Source organism: Chenopodium quinoa, unplaced genomic scaffold (assembly GCF_001683475.1).
Source record: "Chenopodium quinoa cultivar QQ74 unplaced genomic scaffold, ASM168347v1, whole genome shotgun sequence".
NCBI classification, from domain to species: domain Eukaryota; kingdom Viridiplantae; phylum Streptophyta; class Magnoliopsida; order Caryophyllales; family Amaranthaceae; genus Chenopodium; species Chenopodium quinoa.
Window position 1 is genome coordinate 2,542,513 of NW_018744895.1, and position 27,481 is coordinate 2,569,993.

The 27,481-nt window shown below is 33.8% G+C and overlaps 1 protein-coding gene across 1 annotated transcript; it reads right to left on the reverse strand.

The window, feature by feature from the left end:
• On the reverse strand, positions 1 to 26,824 carry LOC110706042 (myosin-11-like). Its single transcript, XM_021883956.1, has 18 exons — positions 26,302 to 26,824; positions 20,869 to 21,090; positions 18,377 to 18,472; positions 18,117 to 18,169; positions 15,434 to 15,530; positions 15,143 to 15,216; positions 11,109 to 11,229; positions 7,623 to 7,733; positions 6,844 to 6,920; positions 5,455 to 5,521; positions 5,033 to 5,098; positions 2,219 to 2,326; positions 1,964 to 2,094; positions 1,611 to 1,677; positions 1,341 to 1,408; positions 1,136 to 1,229; positions 940 to 1,010; positions 1 to 671 (listed from the first exon to the last, which is right to left on the reverse strand). The coding sequence occupies exons 1-18, from the start codon at positions 26,449 to 26,451 to the stop codon at positions 299 to 301; spliced, it is 2,046 nt and encodes a 681-aa protein (XP_021739648.1). The 5' UTR covers positions 26,452 to 26,824; the 3' UTR covers positions 1 to 298.
• Between the last annotated feature and the right edge of the window lie 657 nt (positions 26,825 to 27,481).

Below are 27,481 nucleotides of genomic sequence, written 5' to 3' on the forward strand. Positions count from 1 at the left end.
TCGACAAATCCGCATCTAGCACAAAATGATACTTAACGATAATTTGTACAAGGATGGGACACTAGGATACAGAACAAAAAGATTATCAAATGCCAATACAATCAAGACAGTGCCTAAGACTTTACAAGGGAGCAAGCACAGAGGTTACTAGTGACAGTAATTTCCCTTTGAGCTAAAAACAATACTTGTTAGGGAGATAACATGGTCAGTAAAAAAAGTAGCAGAATAATTGTACAGCCGGTCTGGTTTATTACACACATATAACATGATTTTTACAGAGTGGGTACTATCGATCTATCTACCTTTTTCCTGTCTCGCTATTTGTCAATTCTTTCTCAAGCTCATCAAATTCCCAGCCACCAATCTCTTCGGATGTGTAATCTACACCAACCTTCCCGAATTCAGACTCCAATTTTGCCAACTCTGCTTCATGGTCATCCACCTGCTCTTTTTCTGCTTTTGAAGGCTCAGTATGCTTCTTCTCACTTTCCGAACCTTTTGCTGGTTCTAAAGATGATTGAGAAATAATTTCCTGGGGTTTCTCACTAGTTGGAGTCTCTGGCTCCCTACTTGGGGATTCCATCTGCAGAACCGGCCTTTCAATTGAGTCAAATTCCCTTCTCAACTTCTCAATGTCATCAAAAAGCTCCTTGACTTTTGAATCATCTTTCCTGAATGAAAAAGAAGAATCAAAAACTCCCACTTGAGAATATTGAAATATGTACACCTACCTAATTCATGAACGATACATACTCCCATAGTCTGAAAATTGTCAGAAATCCAAATTCTTCAGGTATAAGATTTTGTTGATTACAGTCCATATATATATATATATTTGTGCTCAAGAAAGTCTGACAAGTTTTACAGAAATATATACCCGTGTAGGCCGGGTGACAATTATTTACAATGCAGAAGTTTAGGAAAATAAAAAAATTTAACCTTGAAAATTTTCTTTCTTTGGAGTACATGTGCTCTTTCATGTTGTCCACTACACTGAAGGTGGTCACTATCTGCAAGTAGAGGGAAAAAGTCTCATCAGATAAAGTCTCCCATCTAGAATAAATATTTATGTTCCTATAATCCCAAATCCCAAATGTCAAATAATTTAAAGTCAACACTAAAGAAATCATCAAACCTTGGCCTCAAAATCCAGGTATTCCTCCTCCAAATTTCTTCTGGGATTTGATATTCTGGAATCATCATCATCTCCATGTGATGTTACCTTAGACCTGTGTCAAAATCGCTACACAATCAGAATCCAATTCCCTTTATTCCTCATGGAGAAAATTGTAGGGATATGCAAGTAAGAATGGGAGCTAAACACTAGTGTTAAACATTACCCTCCACTTAAAGACTTAAGATTCTCCACATATTGGCTAATACGGCCAATTGAAGGCTCCAGTTCTTTCTGCAAAAATACATGAAAAAGGGGCTTCAAGCTTAAGCAATATTGATAGGCAAATGATTGTTTCATAATAATTAATTCAATCCAGTGTAATACACTAAAAATAGAAGACTGAGCTAAAAAAATTTAGTACTTGCATAAGTCGAATGATTCTTAATTCTTAGGCACCCGCATATAAACATAACAAACTAAAGCGCAAAATTACCTTGTACCCAGAGAGAAGTTCAATGGCCAAGTCCACAAAAAAGTCCTCATGCCTCTCCAATTCATCACTTGCAAAAAAGTCAATAAGATATTATTAGTTTATAACCATGGAGAAAGGAACAATATCATAGTAAAAGAAGGGCGAGGGGACATAGAAAAGGTAAAGAGACAGAGACAAGGGTGCGCATGGGGGGTGCAGATGCTGTGCATTAAACAAAGCTCACCAAAAAAGGACTCGTAAAATAGTCAATTACAGTTTATTATTTTCAGTAAAAGCATAATTTCTTGAAGATTTGTGAAAGTCGAGACTTCCTTTAAGCTATGAATCAAGTTCATCAGAATTTACACACATACTTCGCCTGCTTTTCCTTGGACTCCACGAAAGTGCATTGTAGAGCCCAGGTATCTTCAAGAAAATTGATCCATGTCCTTAGTACATCAGCTTCTGCTTTACAAGAGCCAACTGATCTAGTCAGCTCTTCTTCCTGAGAATAATAACAATCAAAATGATGTATATGCCTTTTCCTCACAAGACTGTTGAGAATTGTTGGGGGGAATTGGGGGTGGGGGGGAGGAGAGTTAGCAACAAAAAAATAAATCAAAAAAAACCTTTGTTTTTAGGTGTTCTAGAATCTGATTGTTAGCCTCATCAAATTGGTCTTTCTCTTCCCTGGATATCTGAAGACGTTTTTGAGCAGCAACCAAGGAAACATTCACCTGAACCACATTTTCACTATAAGCTAACAGTATATATAGCATGTAGATACAAGAATTTAATATGATGTGGAAACATATACGGGCACTGATAGTATAGGAAGCAAGCACTAACAGTTTGTTTGGAAAGAGGGATTTAGAGGGGGAAAAAAGGGGGGAAAGGATAGGGTTTATTTTACCTGGTTTAGATACCAATGTATGGGGGTGAGGGGAATGGAAGGAATTGCTTCCCTTCATAGTTTAAGAAAGAAATCTCTCCAAAAAGTATTACGTACAAGATTTAAAAGGGAAACAGAAACACGGCCTTGACAATGGGGAAAAGACACTGTTATTCTTACTAATTCCATCTCTCCTCCACTGACACTCTCTTTCCCCACTCCCCCACTCACTTGTCATTTCCCTCTCTTCTAACCTCTCCTTTATCAATACATATAATTCAAACTGCTACCCCAAAATAACACTTAAAATGAAAATATGAAATTCAAGCATTGTCAGAGAAACTTTTTCAGGAGCGATAATCACTGAACAACTAAGGAGAGCTAGGTAGTCGAGGATGATCTTTAGCGAGAGAGGATGATCTAAGGATGACCTCAATTTAATGGTAGCATAGCAGGAAATGAGGGTTTCAAAGGGTGAGCATCAAAATAATTAAATAAAACAGAGGTACTGGGGCTCTGTCAGTATATATTATTCTGCCATTGATGAAGGATAGAGTGGTACACATGTAAACTGCTATGGGGAGAAACAGAAAGAAAAAAAATACCTCAAGCAAAGTTCCCTTCCCATCATACTCCTAGTCATCCAAACAAAGGAAATTTTCTCCTACCCTCCCTTCACCTCCCCCTCCCCTTATCTTCACTTCCCCATTTTTTAAATGCCTATCCAAACAAGCTGTAAAAGAGACTAGTCAAGTAGTAAAAAAACTAATTTAGTTCTTTTACACCATAGAATTCAAGATTACTAAACGATCAAACTGTAAAGCTGCTGTAGGAGTTATAACTTATAATCATTTGGGTATAATCCAAAAACCAATTCAAGCTGAACTAATTTTACAAATTTGGACTCAATCTAATTAGGAGTTATAATTTCACTAATTTCATGTAGCCGACCCCACCACCTATGGGATTAAGGCTTTGATTGATTGATTGATTGGACTCAATCTATATAAACCAGAAATATATATCGGATTTGGATAAAGGATTCAGATCAAAGAAAAAATAAAGTTAGACATATAAAGCTCAATAACTTGTTCTTCCTTTGAACTCAAAGAAACCAAAGAGTGCTCACGTGACTCATGTCACCAAAAGAAGTCCCAAGGGTTCCTCTAATTAAACAGATTTTAGCCCCTGTCCTCCATAGACATCTGATGCAAGCACATTTGTAAGAGCCTGGTCTCATTTTAATAGAAAAAAGAGAAACTCACAAACAATAAAGAGACAGAATTAAACAAATAAAGATGTTTTTTTCCTGAGAACTGATTATTCTAACAATTTTCTTTGCCAACACCTGATGAAGGAATCAATAATGTTTTATGTCTGGAAACTTTTAAGGGTTGGAAAATCTGGAGGATGTTTAACAATGAGGGTGAAAATGATAAAATTTCAAATCTAATAAACAAACTCGACATATCAGATCCAAGTGGAAAAGTTAAATGCTCGAAACATCACCCGTAAGCATTTATGAGTATTAAAGATTACTTGTACTAAATTTTAGCAACCTCAGCCCCCCCCCCCCCCACCCCACCCCCGAAATAAAAAATAGACACAAAACAATAAAAAGGTTGAATAGACATTGAAACTATCTAAACAAAAAATAAAGTGCAACCTTTACATCCACTTCGTTGCAACAATCCATAAAATTGCTGACTAATGTTGATTGAAAATACAACTCTTGTCAAAGAACCTAAGCAGGTCTCTTTGATAAATGGGTTTATAACCTTGAGAAAGATATGTTAATTTATCTTTATCTATTACGGAGTATTCATTATGAATATATATTGAAAATCAAAATATGCACATAGAAATTAAGAAATGTCATCCATTATGAAATATGGGTGCATAAAAATCAAAATATGTATTGAAAATTATGAAAACAGAAAAGTTGCAAACTGTAAATTTTTTGGATATTAATGAAATATTTAAATATTTTGTACTGTATAATTTTTTTGAAAAAAATGAAAGTGCCGTGTCCCTACACCCGTGTCCAAATACAGGACACTGTCCCCGTGTCCTAAAATTTTGGAAATTGACGGATCGGACACTCGGACACGTGTCCGCGTCCGACACACGTTCCCGAGTCCATGTAACATAGCAAATAATAATTAAGATAAAAAATAGTTAAAGTAAACCTATTAATCGTTGTTGTTATATTATTTTGTTACTATAGGAAAATGCTATACTTAGCCCTTAGGGCTACATATAAGCATTAAATACACACTAGGAAATTGTATAAATTAAGGAAATCATAAAAATATAAACGCTAATTACACTGATTTACGCGTGTTTTTGTCGTGAATTTCTAATTTTATACAATTTTCAACAATGTATTTAATGCTTATATATAGCCCATAGGCCTACATATTGCAACAGTGAACAAATCAAACAGACATTTTGGATTAGAGAACCAAAAAGCCCTGCATGTAAAGCTCATAAAAGACAGGCATTAGGGAGAGAAAAAAAAATAAAAAATAAACCAAAACAAAACAGGAACCTTTTTCAGTTCTGCTTCAAGCTCTATTTTTTTCTTCTCAAGTTCTGCAATTTCAGTACCTAATTCCTGGACCGACAAGAAACATTCAAGTCAGAAATTAGTCAGAAGCAAGCAAAAAGTAGAATTCTTTTTCCCGATGGTATTAAAAGTTATGAAACTGAAAAAAAACACTAATCCTGAATTATAGGGTAAAGTACCAATCAGAGATTCTAATTAATTCCCGTAGATAATTAAAGCACAACATAAGGAACTTCACAAAGGCAAATGCAAATCTGCATACAAAAGCCTCAAACAGCTAATTAAGAAACAGCAAGATCATCGAAGTCCTCAAGCCCCAACTCCTATAGTTACGGTACCATGCAAATTGAAAAAACAGAACATGATCAACCATCACTGCTTTGCAGGGCTATAATAACAAGTACCTTCTCCATCTCACTATTTTCACTTTCTTTAGACACGCGAAATTTCAGAGCCTCCTCTTTCTGGGATCTGTCACATTGGCAAACATATACGGTCAGTAATAATTTGATATGCTAACAAATAACCCTTACAACAACCTGGTAAGTTGAGTGCTTGAGCATGCATAACCTAATAACAACAGGGGAAGAATTTCAACAAATTTGTAATACTCTAACAGAGCAACAAACTGGATATAAATGCATAAACAAAAACACACCTCACTTGGCTACTTGCATATAATAAACTATTGTGTATGTAATCTTCTGCATGACAATGCTGTCCTATGCCTTTGGTTGTGGAGTATCAAATTAGTCTACTTACTCGTCAAGAACTCTAATGAGAATAGCTTTTATCCTATAGTAGCTTCGGGACCGTTGTAAATATAGTATTTGTATAATTTGCTGTTGTATGGTACTTAACTGTCCCACGTAATATATTGCCCTATTCATGTGCTTATTTTGACTGATTTGTTCTAACAAAAACGACAAATGTTATAATGAAAATGTTCTTGGAAAATTTATAATGTACAAAGTATATTTTACAATATCAAATTTTTGCAAAATTTGCTGACATTTAAACATATTAATGTTCAAAGTTGTGCGTTGGCAAATGTGCCAAGTCAAAATTGGATAAGGTATCATAAGTTCCAGAAACTTATCTCAAGGGTCTGTTGTCAGGTAAAAGAGAACAACAGAGTGTATATAACAAAGTAACACACAAAATGGCAGAAAGTGGTACAGATATGTGGAAAGTGTCCATGTCTATGATACTCTTCCATACTGGAAGGTTGAGATAAAGTCAGATATTTCTCATCCTAAGCAAAGGTTCACCCATAGGCCCAAGAGTTGCAGTTCTAAGAGGGTCAAAAGAACAGTAAGTTTATATAAAAGGGAACAAAGCCCTGTTCTGTTGCTAATATTTAGCAATATCAAATACCAATGTAACCAAACAAGTCACCTAGGAAACAGAAGATGCGGCCTGGAGAAGAAATTAACTAAGTACAAACCAATTTGTAAGGATAAACATATGAAAGCATGAATCCTCTTTTGGCAAATGCCACAAACCCTGATTAAGGCTTAGTTCTGCTCAGCATGTTAAATAAGTTTCAGATATATTTATTTTTCCAGCAAAAAGAAGATAAGCTAAGCAAAAATAAGTTCAGCATTAAGCTGAGGAGGACCGAGCTAAAATGAATAAACAAGTGGTGATACAGGACATTAAAAAAAATAGTATAATGTCTCAAAGTGAGACTAGATTACTGGAATATGAAATTATTGCCAAAATTTGCACCAAGAAAAATAAAATATTACCAAATAAATTATGAAACATCAGGTACATACTGCAATTCTTACCTGGTATCTACTATTCGCTTCTCAGATTTTGTAGAAGAATTCGCCAGAGACTCAGATAAGACTTTGAGTTTATCAATCTGCTCTTCAACATGTAAAAACAAAGCTACATCAGTTCAAAATGTCTAATCTCAACTCTCAAAGCTCACATGACATGCTCTGAAATCAAAAGGCCATACTTTTCTCACTTTTCCCCCTCAATTGTTATTCAAGCTACCATGAAGTGTTCTATAAGATCAAGTAATTAATAGAAGGCCAAAAGGAATCCTTTTAGAAAAAGAGATGGATTAAAAGAAAGTATAGGTTGGTAGCAGGAATATATAAAGGCGTAAAACTATGTACAGGGAAAAAGAGAGGAAGAAGGAAAGAGATGGAGACGGAGAAAAGTTTCACGATTTGTACCAATGTTTCAAAGCCAAACAAAATCCAACCAAAAAATTGAGTATTCCGGTCAAACCCAATAGTTCAGGCATTTTACAGAAAACATTTGTACAGTTTAATCACAGTTTTTAAGATCCAAATTATAAGGAGAAACCTGTAAATGAGATAGCAATGCACAAACTGACCTTATGAGTTATGACACTATTGATAAGTATTTACCAAAAAAAAAGTATTAACTAAACAACTTTCCGATTCTCTGAAAACAACTTAAAACAATGCCATAAATAAGCAAGGCAATAATATCAACAGAGGGCATCAAAAGACTGCAATGAATAGAAAATCACACACACAAAACAAAAAAAAAAAAAAGAAAAAAAAAAACCAGCAAAAAGATTACACACCTTTTGAGCATGAATTTCAGGGGTGTCTCCATTGTGTAATGATTGCTTCCTAACCAACAAACCTTCCAGCGTAGAACAAAGGCGGATTTGTGCAAGTGCTTGTTTTAAGCCCTAAAACGAATAATTAGATGGAAAAAAATGATCAAATATCTTATTGGGACCGTATCACATAGCCCTAAAACGAATAATTAGATGGAAAATGATCATATATCTTATAGGGACCATATCACATAGCTACAAAAGTAAACAACCCAACATTGTAACACATAAAGCAGTGAAGCACAGACTGATAAGTAACTAGAAAATGAGAGATCGTAAGCTGATAACAAACCGAACACATAGATCTACATGAATATCTTTAACTCGTATTTCTACCAAAGCAATGTAGGAAATTACCATATTCATTAGCATAAGAGCTAGGCTAATCCACATGCTACATGGCCCAACATCAACCCCCAGTACCCTCACAACCTCAATAAGCTTACACCAAAACAACAAGCAATATTAAAAAATAGGTAGTCTCACTCTCACCACTAGCAAAATATAACAAAAACATTGAGCAGGGCTCTACTTGAGATCCAAATAAATAATTATTATACTCAGTATCATAAGTTTAGAACATTCCATAACAGTTCTTGAGCCAAAACCACTCACCAAATTTACACAATTTTTAGAAAAAATAAGATAACCACACATATATTTAAAATACAAAAACCTTGCCTAATGCTTAGGTGGATTCATAAAAGTTTACAAACAATCCAAGACTATCTACATGTTCAACTTTCAATTTATATCTTTTTGACAACAAACTTTCACATTATCATACTCAGTTGTTTTTAAAAAAAAGTTATCAATCACAAAGTAATTTTATTGTTTTGACTCTATCAAGTCAAGAACATGAGCAAGGATAAATAAAATTCATGAAACCTTTTACCTTATTAAGGTGATTGGTAGTGGAGGTTGAGCATTTATACTTCATAATTAAAACGCATAGCAAGAGTTTCTGAACAAGCAAAGAAAAATAGACCTTTTTTTCTGGCTAATTTATATTTTCTAGAAAATAGAAGTCTACTCATCTCAATATTTCTTATATGCTTATTTAGCAACAATAATAAAAATTTCTAAGAGATTTGTAGCTATAATTACTTCATTAACACACCCATCACCCCTATACAACCTCTTCTTGAAATTTAATGAGCCCATCAAGAGGCCTATATCATGGGTCCAACTAAATTTCACATTTCTTAAAAAAAAAAAAAAAACAAAACAAAACAAAAAAAAAAAGTAATTTTGTGGGAAACTAAGTATTTTACCTTTGTATTTTCATTTTCATTTTTTTTACTTTTTGGTTCTACACAATGTAGATACGTAGATTAACAAAAATTTTAAAAAGGATGCAATAAAAAGGTAGAGAGAATGAGTTAAAAACCTGGTGGGTGAAAGAAAAAGGTATATAAAATAAGAGAGCAAGAATGGAAAGGTGTAAATATTGTAAGGTAAGAGGCGAAAGATAGTAAAAAAGACCACTAAAGCTGTCACCGCATACAGATAAAACTTGGGCAAAAGATATTTTACTAGGTCAATACCTAGGACAACAGTGACGGAGCCAGAAATTTCATTCCGGGGAGACAAATGGACATCGTATAATTTTTACAAAAATGTAGCAAAAATAATTCTTGACATATAGATAGTTAAATAGTATCCATTATATTTGCTCATACAATCCAAAAAAATGAAAAAAATTAATAAATCGAACACTTGTCTATGAGGAGATTCATGGGTTTGTGGTTGGCAAGGGTTTTTGAGAATATAAATTCTCCTCACAACATTTCTTTGATTTGTAGGATAATCCATTATGTTCACTATTTTTTCTCGGATCTTGAGGAAGAAGTTAAACATCATATATATCAATTCTTCCTCCTCTGGTGGTACTCATTAGTACTTGAACCACTTATTTCCATATCACTTTTTTGAGTTTGTGGGAAATTAAGCGAAGAAGAATCATTTTCTTGGGATACCATTCTTTTAAACATGAATTGTCAAAGATCGGGTAGTTTTCCCATTGTCTTGAAATCGTTTGAATTAAGTGAACATTTAACATGTTGTAATTAAATTGAAAAATATAATCCAATAATTCAATTATCATATCATACAATTAAAATTATATAAAAAAAAATTCTTTCAAAAAAAAAAAATTAAAAAGTTAACAACTAAACAACCCTAACTTATTAATAAAGTAATAAATTCTATGATTCTATCTAAATAAGAGTGTGATTTAAAGTAATCCAAACTAATTCATAACTACATATAAAAAATTAACGAACAAACAATAACAAATTGGGATTTTTAAAAAAAAATGATTTTTTTTAAGTGGGGAACAAGTGTCCCCCCTTGTAACCCTCTCCTCAGCCCCTGTAGTACAGGATCAAATTTTGATCCAGACCTAAAACAAGGACTTTGTAAGATTTTATCATTCCAACTCAAGCCAAAGCTGCCAAGATATATTTCCAAGATACGTTAAATCAGAAAATGTCTGCAATCCGATCCTTCACAATCAAACCCAATTTTCTAACCTCGCTACTAATACTCTGTAACTACATATGGACACCATGATGTTTGGTAATCCCTGATCCTAGAAAGATATATCCTTTCATGCAAGACAGCATCTATGAATAGATTTGCACTTGTATAATGGTGTAAACAAATACATGAAAATAGCCGTGATTGTGCAAAATATCTCTCTTCCCTATCATTTAATTCCAAAACTTTCCACTCGCCCTACACTCACAGTTCATCCCCAGCCCCCACCTCCCCCCCTTCCCCTCCCCAACAACAACAGCAAAGCCTAAATCCCAAAATGATTTGGGGTCGGCTAACATAAATCGTCATAAGGAATCGTCCAATATAGAAAAAGGGACATAACAAGATAATTAGTTGAAAGAGTAAGAAAAAAAAGTGTGTTAAGTGAGAAAAAGAAAGAGCATCCAAGTAAAAATTAAGAGAATTTTACAAGAGAACCAAGAATAACATTCAAGAAAGTTTCAATGGAGTGGTAAAAACGTTCGAGTAAAAAACACACAAGGTTTGAGAAAACTTTAACAAGGGAACTCAATACAGTTCATAAAACACAAATTGGGTAAATTAGTGAAAGATGAATGAAAACAAATCAAGACAAAAACAATAAAACAGAGGGGCAAAAGAACCTTAATCATGATAAAAAACAAATCAAAGGCAAATGAAAACCTTTTCAATTCCCTCACATTTATTTGTACAAATTAGTGAAAGATAAAGTATAACAACCTACGAAATAGCTACCAATTCTAATAATGACATAGTATCATGGAAAAACTAAAATCATTTAACTAAATGCTTAGATCACAGCAGATTGAGAGGTGAAAGGAACAAGGAGAGATAAAATAAGATTAGAAATCAAGTACCATCCCAGGACATCAGTTTGCAATTGAAAGAGACTTGACAACGGAATACCTCTATTGTAGCAGTAGCAGAATCAATTAGAGTTGGCTGCATAGGACCTTCACCTGAAAGCTCTGGCGAATTTCTCATCTCATCAAGTCTTTTTCTAAGATTTGAAACTTGATTTTCTACTCTGCATTCATTAAAATAAAGTAAAAAATCAAGCAGCATAGCTTTTTTGTATACTAAGAAAAAAATATATAAAGGATATACCGAAGAAAACTTTGAAATATATCATGTAATCTTTCTCCAAATAAAAGTATTCTATTTCCAGAGTTCAAAATGTTACATAGTAGGTAAGAGTAAAAAAGGAGTGGACAGTATTGGTATTCCTTATTCTCTTCAGTTCTCAGATGTGAAATGCAAAACAGTTTGGGGATGCAACTCAAAGTTCTACAAAAATGGTTAGGTGACTATCATTATATTATATTTCCCGATAAAACAAAGTCTACCACCCTGGTTCAGCTACATATGTCAAGATTGGTAGCACTGTAGAAAATTTTAAGACATTTGAAAGTACAAAGAAGGGAACAGAGTGATGATGAGGGCTACCCTTGCCAGTACTAATCCCAAAAGCACACCAATACCATTTTGCTGATCTAGCCACACAAATGAGGTTTAAACAAAGTGCACTGGTAACGTTATTCTCACTGAACATTGTATTACACAAGCAATCAAATCCTTGTCGTTCGAGGTAAATTCAATAATCAATTAAATGACTTCTACTACCCTTACAACCTTGGACTAGAGGAAGTCAAAATAAACAAAATTCAAGGTTAGGAAGATAATGCGCAAAAGGATGCTAACGAAACATATTTAATCAATCATCCACAGGTAAAGTAAACCCTTAGTCAAATATCAAGCCAATTGAAACAGTAGCAGATGCAGAAATAAATCCTACAAAGAACTCACTACCCTACTCATTTACAAAATTACAAAAGACCACTGTTGATCGAACCTATACATCTCAGCTTGATTTGAAGGACATAATATGTGGTATGAAACATGGTTTGGTTGGTGGGTTGTTATCAAAAGGAAAAGTAAAAGGGAAAAGAGACAATGATGGTATCCAAGACCTGGAGGATTGTAAGTGTATTTTATAACTTCCCCCACACCATTAAACAAGAAAAGGATCATACCATATCCAAATTGGAAGAAAAAAAAAAACATAAATTCCCTAACTACCAATCTCGCATAATCCTTGGCACACAATCCTGTCATCTCGAGGTTTAAATATACAATCATCACCCAATAGCCCAATTCCATATACCAGGTCCCTGTCCTAACAAAATTTTATTCATAGTTGGATCTTTAGCCTTTTCCAAAAAATTACATTCCAAGGCCCTCTACTCCTAACCTCATCAACTACCTTGCAAACCAACATATACATATGAGCTCAAATTTTTTTCCAATGGCCACAAAAGCACAATGAGTCAATGGTACAAGAAGCATAGTATGAGATGAAGCCATCCCATTCCTATAAAAAATAACCTTAGTTGAAATCTTGTACAGATGGGAATGTTCCTTGCCCAAAATAGTTAGGGCATATAAAGAGCACTAGATGCTATACCATATCATACCATATATGAGTGTAAGACTGTAAGGTGCATTTAATAAGTGCAGCTTTAGAAGTGCAGCAAATTGTAGAGGAACTAATTATGGTAAGAAATTGTAAAATCATGACTAGAAAGGCATGTACCGGCTACTACTACTAAAACAATTGTTACTTGAAGAGAAATGCGATGTAGGATTTGAATGGGTCCATTCTAATCCGAAGCCATAAACAATTGTTCAGTGTTGATTAACTCATATGCAATGCTTCAAGAAAGCAATCAATGAGAATAAGTGGACAAGAATACATGTTTTCAAACTGGCCAACCGGCAAGACCATATATATGAACAATATCTAACAATATCACATAATATTCAAGGCGATTGGCTAATCAATAGTTTCACAGCACAACCAGTTCTTCTAGGAACCCATGCATTCATGCACCATTCTACATTTCTACCACTTAAGTTTTCCATAAGGAAGAAAGACTATATTAAAACTACCCAGATGACAGTTCACTTCTAGATATCAGGAATGGGGTTGAGACTTGAGAATGAAAGTAGTGTATAAAGTAGAGGATACCAGCAGCCTACTCTTTAAAGAAGGTTGTATGAATGTCATAACAATTTGAAGCAGCATTAAATTTTCAACCATATAACTTCAAAACAAATAGGAAAAAAAAAACCAACAAATATTATCTCCCTAACCTCACACCCCTCCAGGTTTATCAGCCAAAGTTAAACAGCCCACCATCTCTCTCGGTGCTCTGTCTATAACTTCACCACCTGTCTATCTCCTCGAGAAGCTAACTTTTTCCCTCTAGTTCTTCCTTCTTCCATCTCCCCTCTGCAGACAACTACAAACTCCTTTGCCCATTATAACCAACTAATCACTCATGCTACTGTATACTGAAACTTTAATGATAAACTCAACCACGAAGGATTTAGGGACCTTTGTGGCTAAAAATCAAGTAAGAAAAAGATCTAGTGCTGCTATATCATCAAAAACCATAATTGAGACTCTGGCTCCAATCTTTCCATCTACATTTTTCATCTCTTTGGTAGAGGGGGCAATAGTAGATTTTAATCGGGGAGTGTCACAGGTTATTTTATGTGAGGAAAGCTGAAAATGGTAGATTTGAAGGGGTATACAGAACTCCATAGATTCATAGAAGATGTTAAGGCAGAAGAGACTGAGAGAAAAGTTAGAAAGAGGTGGTGGATAGGTGGAGATTATGCCGGCTGGGGTAGAGCCAAGCTGACAATGATGCCACGAGGGGCAGTAGACCTGGCAAATCCTGACTAGACCCGACCCATGACTCGAAATTGACCCAAATACGACCCGAAAATGACCTGAAACCCGAAATTGACCTGACCCGACCCATACCCGATCCGAAAATAGAGTTGACCCAATCCTGACCCGACACCCGAAATTAACCCGAACAAACCCTATACCCGAAATTGACCCGAACAGACCCAATACTCGAAATGTTCCGAACTAAAATTACCTTATAATTGAACTAAAAATGTCTAGTGCCAAAAATAATTTAAATTGTTCATCTTCGCCACGCTCATAAATCGAATTGATAGTTCTTATTATAACAATATTAAAATATAAAATTATTGATTTGAGCTAAATCCACAAATTAAATGGAACAACCCGAACATGACCTGACCTGATTTTGACCCGACCCGAATACGACACGAATTGACCCGACCCGAACTCGACCCGATACCTGACCCGAGCCATACCTGAAACCCAAAATAACTGACCCAACCCGTACCCGGCCCAAGCGACTCATTTGCCAGGTCTAAGGGGCAGCAATGAAACAAGTTGGTTTTTGGGAAGGCTCGAAGGGACAAGGTCAAAGGCTTGAATCAAAACTAATTTGTTTTTGCTTTTATTTTTCCCTTTTATTCAATTTACTGAATCCATTAGAATCAATAATTCTATATCAACCCTAAGGGAAGAGGTAGGTTTACCAGAACCAAATCTGGCATTTCTTTGGTCTTCCTTTTCTACCAAGTAATACTGAGGATTCAGGTGATTCCAACCCCATATCAAACAATTACTGTCCCACCAACCAAATTCTCCCCCTTAGAGTTGTAGAAGCACATGCGCCAAGCACAATAATTTTTGTCACCCTTCACATTTATTCCACGGACAATACCCAAACAGCTACCTTGGGGGGAAGGACGGAAGAAAAGTGTAACTCCTTAGATCACAGTTAGCAATAAGAAGATTATCAAGAAAGGTAGTACATTTGAAATCAAAAACTCAAGTTTCCAGCATGCTACATTAGCAGTTTCCAGGGAGTATATCTTGATGGGTATCTAGCCCATTGTTAATCAATATAACTTTCTGACAGTTAGATGAATACACTGACCTCTTTAAATGCCATCTATGCAGCAAACTTCCTACTTATATAGAATCAAAATAATAAAAGAGCCAGTGTAATGCAAGGTTAAATGAAAAATCTGAGTTTATCAAATACCTCAGCAGTTCTGCATTTATTTTCAGCCCTGAAATTGCACCTTGAGCAAACTGTAGCAACTCCTCACGTTTTACCTACAAAGTGGAAAATTGATGAAAGTAATACATACATACAGTTCCCTGGCATCAGACCCAGGCAGTAAAATATTTAGAAAATCATTATTCTACCATCAGGTCAGCCACTAAAGAGAGCAAGGCTTGTCACTGGTAATATTTTGTTGTAACAAATTAATCAATATATCTAAATCAGTCACTGAAAAGAAAAAAGATTACCATCAATCAGCATTCTTACCAATACTTCATCTTCATAGCTTGAGAAAACTTGTGCCAGATCCTGAATACTACTTACTATAGCATGATGGACTTCTTTTCCACCAGTGAGACAGAGCCTGCATTCATTTACTTTTTATAAAAATTATCTCCGACAACAAGCAAGCAAATTTCATGATCAGAATGTCAGAGCATAAAAATTAAGTTAAATACCAAAATTATATACAAGACAGAGATACATGAAAAGCTGGTGATAGAATCACGAGTTCAGCTGATCACACATGTCTCTGCATGAAGTATTACCTACATGAGAATAATGAATTGTGTCCATGGGGATATTCTTGCAAATATAAGGGCAAAGGAAAAAAAATATTGGTTTCTACATTTTCTATAACTGTCATTAAGAAAGAGAAGAGGCTAAATGAGTTCCACTTGCAGTCTCGTGCAAAAGGAAACCCACAAGCACTTTTGAAAGGGCAGGGGTGGAAGAGGTAGTTAGAAGCAACTAAATATTCAGAAGCAGAACGCTTCACTGGTAATATTTACAAACATGAAATAGACTAAAAAAAAAAGAAAAAGAAAAAACAACTCAATTCCAAACCAGATTGACACAATCATTTCAAGCCCTGTGGCTAAAATTTCATTGTTTCTATGATGATGGAAGCTAGAAATTAAGCATTAATATGAGAATTGAGAACACATCAATTTCTGATGAGCAGCAAGGGCATCCCTATCACCAGCTCGAACATCTACCACCTTTATTGAAGCATCCTGAATGTATAGAGCTCATCACTGCCAAGGGTATAAGATGAGACTAATCATACTGGCATTGAGATCTGGCCCAAGTCAGGGTAACATCAAGAGCCCTGTGGACAGTAACTTCACTTTTCCATATGATCATCAAGTTTTCAAAAATTTGACTGTATAGTTGCACGCATAACTCTTAAGCAATGTAGACCTAGAACCAAAAAATTTCCTCCATGTTACAAAGACTCTTAATTCCTCTATTACCCGAAAGTCGACCCTTCTGACTTTAACATAGGTATGGAAACTTGACTTTTTTTTTTTTGACCAAGAACATGGAAAATATTTATTACATAGCCAAGTCAAACACTCATACACAGACAAGTCTGACACGGCCAATTAAATCTGAGTAACATAGATAGCCTTTAGTTGACACGCTAGAACAATATTTGATCCACTGCTAAAGTTGAGTGCATGTAACATTCAGCCGCCAATGGGAAATAGCATCCTCATACTCTCATAGTGATCCTTAATTATTTCAAAACTTAGAAGTTTTCTTCAAAGAATATCAAAGACATTTTTCCTGCAATCCTGTCCTATTCTTATAAATGTAATGATAATGGAAGTAATCAAATATAAGCTATTATGATTCAAAGTAGTAATAACCAAAACATACTTAATCATTCACAAACAGTTCCATTCAGACATTTGAGATAAAACAATTATGAATACTTGCACAGTACAGGATTAACCATAAAACAATACTGCATTAATCTATATCAATGACAAAATCATAGCTTTATTACCAGAAGGATGGGGTTGTCTGCATGAACCAAAATTTATGACGTGTTGAAAACCAAAAAGATCCTCTTTCTCCAATCATTTCTATCTACTGCTATATGCACCTGCAATTCTACAAACCCACTTTCTTCATGTCATATTTAACTCCCTCTATCCAACCCATCTTCACTTGACTCCTTTTGAAATCTCAATTACCCCAATATCTTCATTTCTTTGTAAACTTCATCCTAGATACTTGAAATATTCACTAGCAGGCTATATTTCATGAACACAGATACAAGTATCCAACACAAGTGCGGATCTGAGTTCCACATGGTAATTCTGAAATTTGTGGATATAGGGACACAATCCTACATTTGAATACATTCACAAGAATACAGAAATGATATATTACTCGTGATATTGTAAATTTAAATCTAATCTATTCTTTCTCTCACGGGCGGCACAGGCTCTACGCATTGTGACTTGGTTGAGGTGGCCAAAGCCAAGCGCTTTTTGTCACCTTCTGTAATGTGCTCCACCTGGCAAGGTCAAGGCGTATTAACCTGCACCTTAATTTCACCTGGAACCTAAGGCGCTTTTTAAAACTAAATTTTATGCACTTAAAATAAAAGGATAGTACTTCGTACTTGATTTTGGCTTTTCAGTTCTAGAAATAGAGCAAATACAAAGCTGTTAAATGTCCGATTGAAATGCAGTATAGTACAACATTACACTCACAAACAATAACTCATAATACAAACTAAAAACAGCTTAATATAGCTTAGACTCTGTTCTCTTCACCTTAAAAGAACAATTTCAATCAATACAAATCAATTTCATTTGCTTTTTATCCAATAAAGATCTATTTTTAAAATTTAAAAATCCATAGAACATATACAATAGTGAGTGAGCAACAATTAAAATCCATTGGCAAAAATAAGTCCAACTAAGTAAACATCAATATAAATACGGAGCAAGTAAAACAATGTCTCAGTTCAGCAAAAATCAAGTGAAGAGAACAGGCTTTAGTCATGAATTCCTGACTGCTCTGTCTTAATCCTAATATTTTCCACAGAAAATGATGCCCATCCAAATCAATAATACACAGTTTAAAACTAGGAAGAGTCTGGGTTGACTTAACTCAAAAGATTTTTAAATTTTCCAGATTAACAACTCACCCAAACATCTCCAAAAGTAAGGAGACCTCTTCCTCACTTGGTGCCTCAAGGATCTGGATCATAAAAAAGGTTGTGCTGTTAGCATCTTTCGTCAAGAAAGGCAGAGCTGAATAATCTACTGACTTTTGTTCCAAAAGACAACATAAATTCAAGTTTCAAGGAGCTTTTAAATTCAAGGAGTATATAAACACACCTAGTCTGAGTTAAATAAGAGACAAGAGGCATATAACAGTTATACAGCAAATTTACTGAGTGCATACCATTGACAGAGTTATGCCTTCAAGAGCCTGACTGTGAAGAAAAACATCCCGGAAGTTCATAGGTTCATACTGATCATCAGAATCATAAAACAGAACCTGCCCATTTACAGAAAGCAAGACAGTCAGAAATGATGCTCAAAATGCATACACAGTAATACTATCACAACTCAACATAAATATAATGGATTAAAATATACAAATACCAGTAAAAACACAAGTTCAAGGGTTAAAGCAGAAGAAAAGTTTCACAAATTCATTTGAAACTTGAAAGGATGTCTGTTCTGAAAAGTTAACCATCTGAAATACAAGGTCAAGCCTTTATGAACAATTACACCACATTACACACAAAGAGAACGAGGTTAACAGCATTACACTGATGCAAGACTCCATAAACAGGGTGGGTAAACCAAGGTTGACATTGCAAGTGTTAGTTTAGCATACAAGATAGTGACTAGACCTACAGTTTAAGAGAAAAATAATGATACACAATGTAACTTTGATTTTTTATCTATCAAACCAACAACATATAATGTACTTATCATGAAGAAACAATTTGAGAAATCAGAGATAACCATTTAAAGATAAGAATATTTTCATCAATAAAAGAGATGGAAGAACCAATCTTCTACTGAACATCAGGAGATGAATTACATACGATAGGTAAAAGAGCACGGGACTAAATAGAGGTTTAATATAAGAAATTAAACAAATAGATAAAAATAGAAATAAATAAATTACCAAAAAAAAAAAAGGCTATTCTACAAAGGAACCGGAGTTAGAAGGGAAAGAAAGAAGCATGCCCTCAAATTTTGCAAGCCTAAAAATCAAAATAGACCCCACTGGTAATAAGTATTAATTTAGCTGGGAATAAGGAGTATAAAGGATATAAACCTATATATAAAAAAATTAAATCAATAAAATGAAATATAAAAAAGAAATAAAATACAAATAAAAAATACAAAAATTATATTAAAAAATAAATAAATAAATAAAAAATAAAAATAAAAATAAAACACTGCTCCTTGGAATTATCTTGCAAAATAATACTACTACCTCCATCACTCACCGATTTACCAATTTTACCATTTAGAGATGTCTTAAAATATAACCTTTTTCTTTTTTGGGCTAGGAAAACATCTCAATTCTCAAGTCAACTCTACTTTTATTCACATTTCAATATTAAATTACAAACTATCTTTCATCACATCTACTTCTTCTGTCCCACAATTAAAACAGTACCCACAATCTTTAATCATATACTTCCTCTGTTCTTTTATTAATCGCAACGTTTGGAATTTGACACTAATCATACATACTCCTTTGACCTTCTATTGTGATTTGTACGTTGGGAAAAATATAGTCATGAAGAATCTTGTTAGATACATCTCAATCTATACTTTCTATTATCTAAAATCAACTTTTTTTTAATTTTCACTAAAAGATATTCAGAGATATTAATGATATAAAATGTGCAATGGCAAGCATGAAACCCTGGTTGTTACAATTATAAAAGAACAAAGGAAATATATTATTTCTCAATATATTATTGTTCAATATATAGCCAACAATGCCATCTAGAGCCCTAGTCTCTTGGTGTTTGTATCATGTACAGCAAAGGCTAATTTATAAGTCTTGAATTTTCACTTTGTTCTACTTGAGTAGACAGGTGAGATAGGTTAAAAAGGGGAAGTAAACATTGAGATAGGTTAAAAAGGGGAAGTAAACATTGAAGGTTTGCACTTGTATAATGAATTCAGAGGCTAAAAAAGGAGTGTTGCGACTGTAAATTACATAATACTAGAGGACTTCTGTCAGAATGGGATCATGTCGAGTATCAACAATCCAGTGAAATTTTAATTATTTCACATAATTAGAACTTTTTTAAATTAACTACCATCTGTAGAGTTTTTATGATAACTACCTTTTACATAACTCTTTCTCACTATTCGTCATATCTAAGGCAGCATGACCTAAGAAAAAATGATTTATTACAAATTTACAACCTTTGAATGAACACCATTTTGCCAAACAATGGTGAGCAGGAAAAGTGCTAAAGTCTAATCAGAAAATGTAAGGATAGAAAAATGTTTATGGCATCTGGCTCCAATGGTCAACTTAGATTCAAATGGTGATAAATTCAGGGACAATTTAGGGTTTTTTAACGATTAAAATTTAGATAGTAATTTACAAGAAAAAGTCACAGAAGAGAGACTTATATCATAGAAAAAAGAAATCTTATCAAACAAGTTTCATTCCAAAAAAAAAACTATACCATAAGTACTTTTTGGCAAAGTTTCCAAATTTTGCACACATCTTAAAGCAATGTGAATGTAACTATATATACATGTGGCAATCATGAAGAAGTGAGGGACTGCCTCACACCTACACTCCTCATACCTCACAACTGTGCTATAGAAGATTATAGTTAGAAAAAAATAATAAGAGTTATGTGCTTAGAAGTCAAAGAGGTTGCCTAGCACAGATTTACTTACCAAAGATGGTTTCCTTGTGTTATCATTGGTTTCATCATATTCAAGATGCTGCTCAAGAGTCATTACAGTATCTTCAGTTGAATCTCCCGATAGCTTCTCAATTTCATTTAAAAGATTTAACCATCTCCTCAACAGCTGAACTCTTTCTGGCCCTTGGCAGCTGACAGAGGCCTCCTCCAATCTCTTGACAGCAAGCTTAAAGCTTTTATGGTTCCGAGTTCCCTGCAATTTTGTTTTATTAGAAGATTTAGAAAGCCTTCTAAGCAAAAGATTCAGAAACTTAAAACCGGTAAATTATACCTAAGACAATAGCATATAATACACAAAATAACCAATTGTTATCACAGAAACACGGAGTAAACAAAGAACTTACACAATGACATCTTCATTGTTTTGAGGTACACAACCCAAATTTCAGATACACATAGGAGCAAATTAAGCTTATTAATATGTTAACCCTTTATTTATTAGATAGAGTAAATCATTAATCAAATTATCAGCCTGATGCCTCTTTACATCAGTGGTGTACTGGTGTGGTTATAAGTCTTAAAATCTATGGACCTCTAAGGTTGATAGAAAACAATATATTCTTGTCTAATTTCACAGAAAGAGTATCTGCTTTTAAGAAAAAATGAAACATTTGTCTGCGTAGCTTCATTTTTGTGTGCACCCACTAGCTGATTACAGGTTTAGAATCTAAGCCTTTATCAAGACCAATTGCATTACAGATGGAGTTCTCTGGCAAACAATCCTCACATTGTGGGCCTGAATTTGATGGCCAATGCTCAATGTCCACAATGAAGAGATATATCGTACTCTCTAAGATTATTTGTCAAAAACTACATACTAGACGTGCACTTTTGAAAACAATGACATTTTATTTTAATTTAAAAAAAAAAAATAAAAAAAAAAAAAAAAAAAAAAAAACAATAAAAGTTGGTGTAGTTCTACCTCATCTTAATATCTTCCGTCACATTTCTTCATCTATGGGACCTACTTTTCAATTTTCTCCAAAATAACTTTCGTTCTTTGACGAATTGTTTGTATATGTGATTGTTTTTACACAAAACTCACTCTAAAATTCACACTTTAAAAATTAAAGCTACAATGAGCACTCAAAATTGAGTGAGCTTACATCTAACATGTTTTTCTTCAATTTTGTAAATTATTGATTGATGTGCAATTGAAAATATAGGGTTTTACTTAAGTTTACTTCCTACCCATTTTAATTTTTAAGGGCTCGTTTAGCATTGCTGTGATTTTCTGTTTTTTGGTTTTTTGTTTTTCAAAATCATATGATATGTCATATAATGAATCAAAAATTAGTTAAACTTGTTAAAATCATGATAATTTTGAAAAATGACAACTGAAAAGTGGAAACACCTTTTTCTTGTTTCCTTTTTAGGTTTTTTGTTTTCAAAAAAGCAGAAAACTGAAAACAAAAAATGATGCCAAACAAGCCAAAATTAGGGTTTTCAATTTGGGTGTTTTTAGTTCATTTTGGAGGTTTTAGGGTTATCGGGTTAGAAATAACTAACTGTTTATAATTGATGATTGAGAAGAGTATTGAATAAGGGAGAGGTTTGAATTTTCAGTGAATGAAACCTATAATGTTCATATTTTATATTTTTGTTTTGAGGCAATCATTATATTTAATTTCTCATATTATTGTGTCAAGTATTGTGAGAATGAAAGAACATAGAAGTGAGGAAGGAATTGAGTACAGGAATAAAGAAAATGGAATAAGGATGATGAAGACAATAATATATAGGGGCATATATGACATTTCAAGTGGCATAAAATGGAAGGAGGTGAAAAAGTGGGGCCCTTGGAAGGAAAAATATGCTATGAATCAATATTTAGGGGGTAGGGATTTTTAGGTATTTGCATTATGTGTTAGTAGGGTTGAATAAGAAGATAGTTAATTAGAAAGAGAGCTATATAAATTGAGCTAATTAGAGAGAGAAAGAATCATGATGAATATTGTGAAATACAGAGAGAGAGAGCCTTGGGAGAGAATCCACCTCTGAAAAGAGAAATTATCCTTTACTTGTAATTTCAACTTATATCAGCTAAATGCCTCCTCCTTGCTTAATTCTTTCATTTAATTACTTAAATCAATCCATAGCTATGCGAATTCATATAAAAATGTCACACAAACCGTGAACAGGTTGTGTTAGTGAAGCTTTTGTTGTTTTAAAAGTAGTTTAATTAAAACAAAAATATAAACAAAAGTTTATACAAGTATTAAAATAAGACAACACATGACTATGTTTTTGATGTACTCATGCACCCACTTTTATTTTCCAATTTTCAATGCATATCAAGACGATTGAAATTAGACACCACATAAATACCGGTAAGATTCATGGTCAAACTATGAGCTCTTCAATCGGAGTGCGTAGTTTCCGACAAAAAATCCTACTCTCTATTCATTATTTTGAGATGCAACTATAATTTTGCAAGTTAGCTTAATGTTTTATATTCAAGCTAGCACATACACTCATCTAAACAGCAAAATAGATTAAATTTTTAAAAGCATGCGGAAAATCCAAAAGCAAGTTTGAAACATATGTTTAGTTCCTAAACTTAAATCTCACTTGTGGTGACGAGCAGTTGCAATCCTTGTTAATACTTTCACCATCTTTAGGGGAGTAAGAGAGCATTAGGTTTCTCATCAAATCCTTGGATTCATGTAGAGTTAAGAAATATGCCTTTGCTTTTCTAATTCACCAAAAAAAATGAGTGAATGTCATTTGTGAGCCCCACAAGACTTGCATTAAAATGAAGTTGTTTACTACCTCCGTTAAATATTAGTTGCAACTTTGGGTATTATTTGTGAGATATAAAATATTCCAAAATTGCAACAAATATTTAACGGAGGTAGTATAAACTTTCTGTTATTCTCTATCCTAGTTTTTTTTATGTTGTTGTCTAATTAACTCCATTAGGTGCTAATGTGCTGTTGATTTATTTTAAAAAATTAAACTTACAAAATTTATAAAATAAATAAATAAATAATAAAAACTTATTTTTCAAGAACAGGACTTTACTTTTGTATCTACGCCATTGTTGGAGCTTGTTGTATAGATTTACAATAAAATTTTGGTGGAATCTGAAGTTTTGACCAATATTTTAGTTTTGTTTACCAATCCAATTGAAAAGGACAAAAAGGTTCTTACAATACTATTAGAGACCCCATGCATTGTGCTAAAAAAGGTTCTCATGTGTAATCTCAAGGATTATTTCTCGTAGATCTTAGATAGGAAAGAAACAAGCAACGCTAGTACTTTTTTTTTAATAGAGCAACGCTAGTACTTTATAGCAAGTTAAAAGCAATAGAAAATGCAATGAAGCATTTCAATTAATCTCTTATAACTAAAGCAGCAAATCAGCAACTCCATGACCTCTATTAAAAAATGGACAAAAAAATTAAAGAAAGTTCTAACATTTCTCTCCCCCATTTATGCAAAACAAAGAAAATTGAAGAGTACAACATACCATGCCCTTCGCAAACCGTAATGTTACGTTTGGGTTATAGAGCTATAGTGAAGAGAGAGATGTTATTCATAGAAAGATAATTGAAAAAGTTTATGCAAAACAAAGAAAACGGAGAGTACAATATACCATGCCCCTTGCAATCCATTACTCCCTTTGTACATTATTACATGCTCCACTTTCCTTTTACAGCCGTATTTCATTACTTGCTCCATTTCCTTTTTTGGATACCTTTCACAATATTTTAATAATTTTTTCTCTCATAGTGGACCCCCCAACTATCATACTTTAATATTTCCATAAACTCTCTCCTCCCAACTATCATACTTCATTCTTCCACCAACCCCACTTCCTTCATATTTTATTACTTTTGATTATTTCTCCTAAGATTCCGTACATGGAGAAATGGAGCAAGTAATAAAATACGGAGGGAGTAAATGTTACTTTTGGGTTATAGTGCTACAATGAAGAGAGCGGTGTCATTTAAAGAAAGATAATCTAAAAAGGAGCTTGCAAAATTATAATTTGAAATCAACTAAAATAGTGAATAATAAGGTCTTAACAGTTGTTTCCTTAACAGGGCATGCATCTTGACTGAGAGGTCTAGTTATTCTGTTTAGTAAAATCCCATTATAACCTGTTTGACATAATAAAAACGACTTATGGTATCAAGTAAACAAAGCAAATAATAGACGCCCAAAGTGATGTTTTGTTGTAACTTGTAAGACAGCCCCAATTTAGTGTACCATTGAGAAGATATGAAGGGTTAGGAAATGTGCTGGAAATGGTTGGCAGAGGGAACAAGGGAGGGTGAATTAAATTTTTTTACACAAAATGTTTTTTTATTTAAATCTGAATTGTTTTGATCAACATGTTCTTAGGAGAAAAAACTTAAGCAGGATGAAGGTGAGATAAAAAAACTCTCACTTAAGCTAAATACCTGTAGCAAACACAAAATTATTCTTTTTATATTACTTAACCCCTGGCTTATTTTAACCAAACTACTTTGGACTTCACAAAAAATATTATAGTGACTATTTTAGATCCATAGTCTCCATACAGAAATAAGATATTTCACCATAGACCCTTCTTAAGCTTATCTCACCTCTCTAAACACTGCCAACACAGCACAAAATCATGTACTTCACCAATTCCAACCCTTAGAGCCTAAAATGGCCTAATTTTAAAACAATACCAATAGCAATTTGCTTATATTTGATTCTTGAAACAAAAATGGTAAACAAAGGGGTTTCTTCTCCATTGATTTTCGGCATATTCCACATTGCCAATCCAATGTAAGTTGGCTTACAATAATCACATACATTCACTGTGACTCAAATAGGCTTAATTTCCAACCATAGACATCACGAATCAGCATTAACAAAACAAAAAGGCAATGACTTCACAAAATAATAACTAAAATGTTTACCAATTTAGCAGCAGGGGCAAACTAACCCAAACTCAGGTAGAGCTAAAAGGTGCTACGGTAATGTGGTATCTCTTAGACTCATACAATTATAATGTTACATACTACCTCCGTTTCATATTATGTGCAACATTTACCAAAGATGGATGCTACACATTATATGCAACAAATATTTTCTTTACCTTTTAAGTTGTCATATCTCTCTATCTCACTCTTAATCACATGCATTTCTATCAAATAAATTTTGTCTAGGAGTCCGTGCCAAGGTCTTTGTTGCACATAATATAAAACGGCAGTAGTACAAGTACATTTTACCGTGGTGCTTCGGATAATTCCGGTCCTATATGCCTTGTACCAACATTCAGTATCGAAACACATAAATTCAATAACCTAAGAAGTGAAATTTCCAAATGCTGCACTATTTGAAATTAATACAGTAATGAACAATACATTATCATTTAAATAGCTAATAAAATCCAATTGACAGAAAGAAGAGAGGGAAAACTAACAATACGATCTTGGAGGAGCTTGGCGCCTTCAGCAACAGCTTGACCAGCATGCTGGACGACAGAATCGGCGTAATTTTTGACGGTGCGAGTGATATTGTTCTTGTTTCCAACCTCCACTGCCCTGCTCACCGCCGTCCTCAGCCACGACATTTTCCTTCACCAAAATGATCCGAATTTCTTGCAGAAATCGTTAATGGCGGTTACCAGAGAAATCGAAATGAAATTATACGAAGAAATTGGGGATTTCGTAGCTTTGATTTGTAGCTTCAATGTTTAATTAGGGATTTCAATTGTTGTTTGAAGGTCAAAATGGTGGTTTTGGTTGAGAAAGGGGAGAAATTGGGGGAATATTTGGAGAAATGAGAAAAATTCAGCGTTTTCCTTCAATTTGACAAATGCAAATCCCCGACCCGTTTGAATGCAGGTTTTTGACTTGGTTTTACACTTTGGCCGTTTGGCGCTCCTATTTTGGACCCAAATTGTTTTTTGTGGCAAAATTGTTTTTTCTTTTCTTTTTTGGGAATCAAAGAAATTACTTTCCAGCTCAGAGTCTGTTTGGCTAAACTTTTAGAAAACAACTTCTGTTTCCTAGAAGTAGTTTCTTTCTAGAAACTATTTCTTAAAAAACATTTTACAAAAATAGAAGTGTTTGGCCATAGAGTTGTAAAAGTATTTCTAAGAAACAGAAACAATTTATAATGTTTGGCCTATAATTTGTTCTAAAAGTTTTATATCTTTATTAATTTTTGTAAAAAACATATGTATTTATTTTTTAATGGGATTTATTTATTATTATTGAGTAAAGAATAAAGTAAATTTTAATTAAACAATGTCACATTTGCAAATATCTCCTCACTGTTGCAAATATCTCCTCATTGTTACTCTGTTAGCCCACCATATTTCTCAACAACCCACATCCAAGAGCACCGTATTTATATACATGAGACATGTGACTCAATTCTGTTTCCTAGAAATAGCCTTTAGATCTAAAAATTCGAGTAAGACAAACAAAAAGTGAAGAAGGGTCAATGACCACATGTGACTCAATGTTACATGAGACATTAGAGGTGTGATGCAGACTTGAAGAGGTGAAAGAAGTGGTTTGGAGAGAGAAGGCAGAGGTGATAAAATTGGGTTTGTCTTTATAATTAAAAAGTGTCATTTTCTACTTTTATGAGGG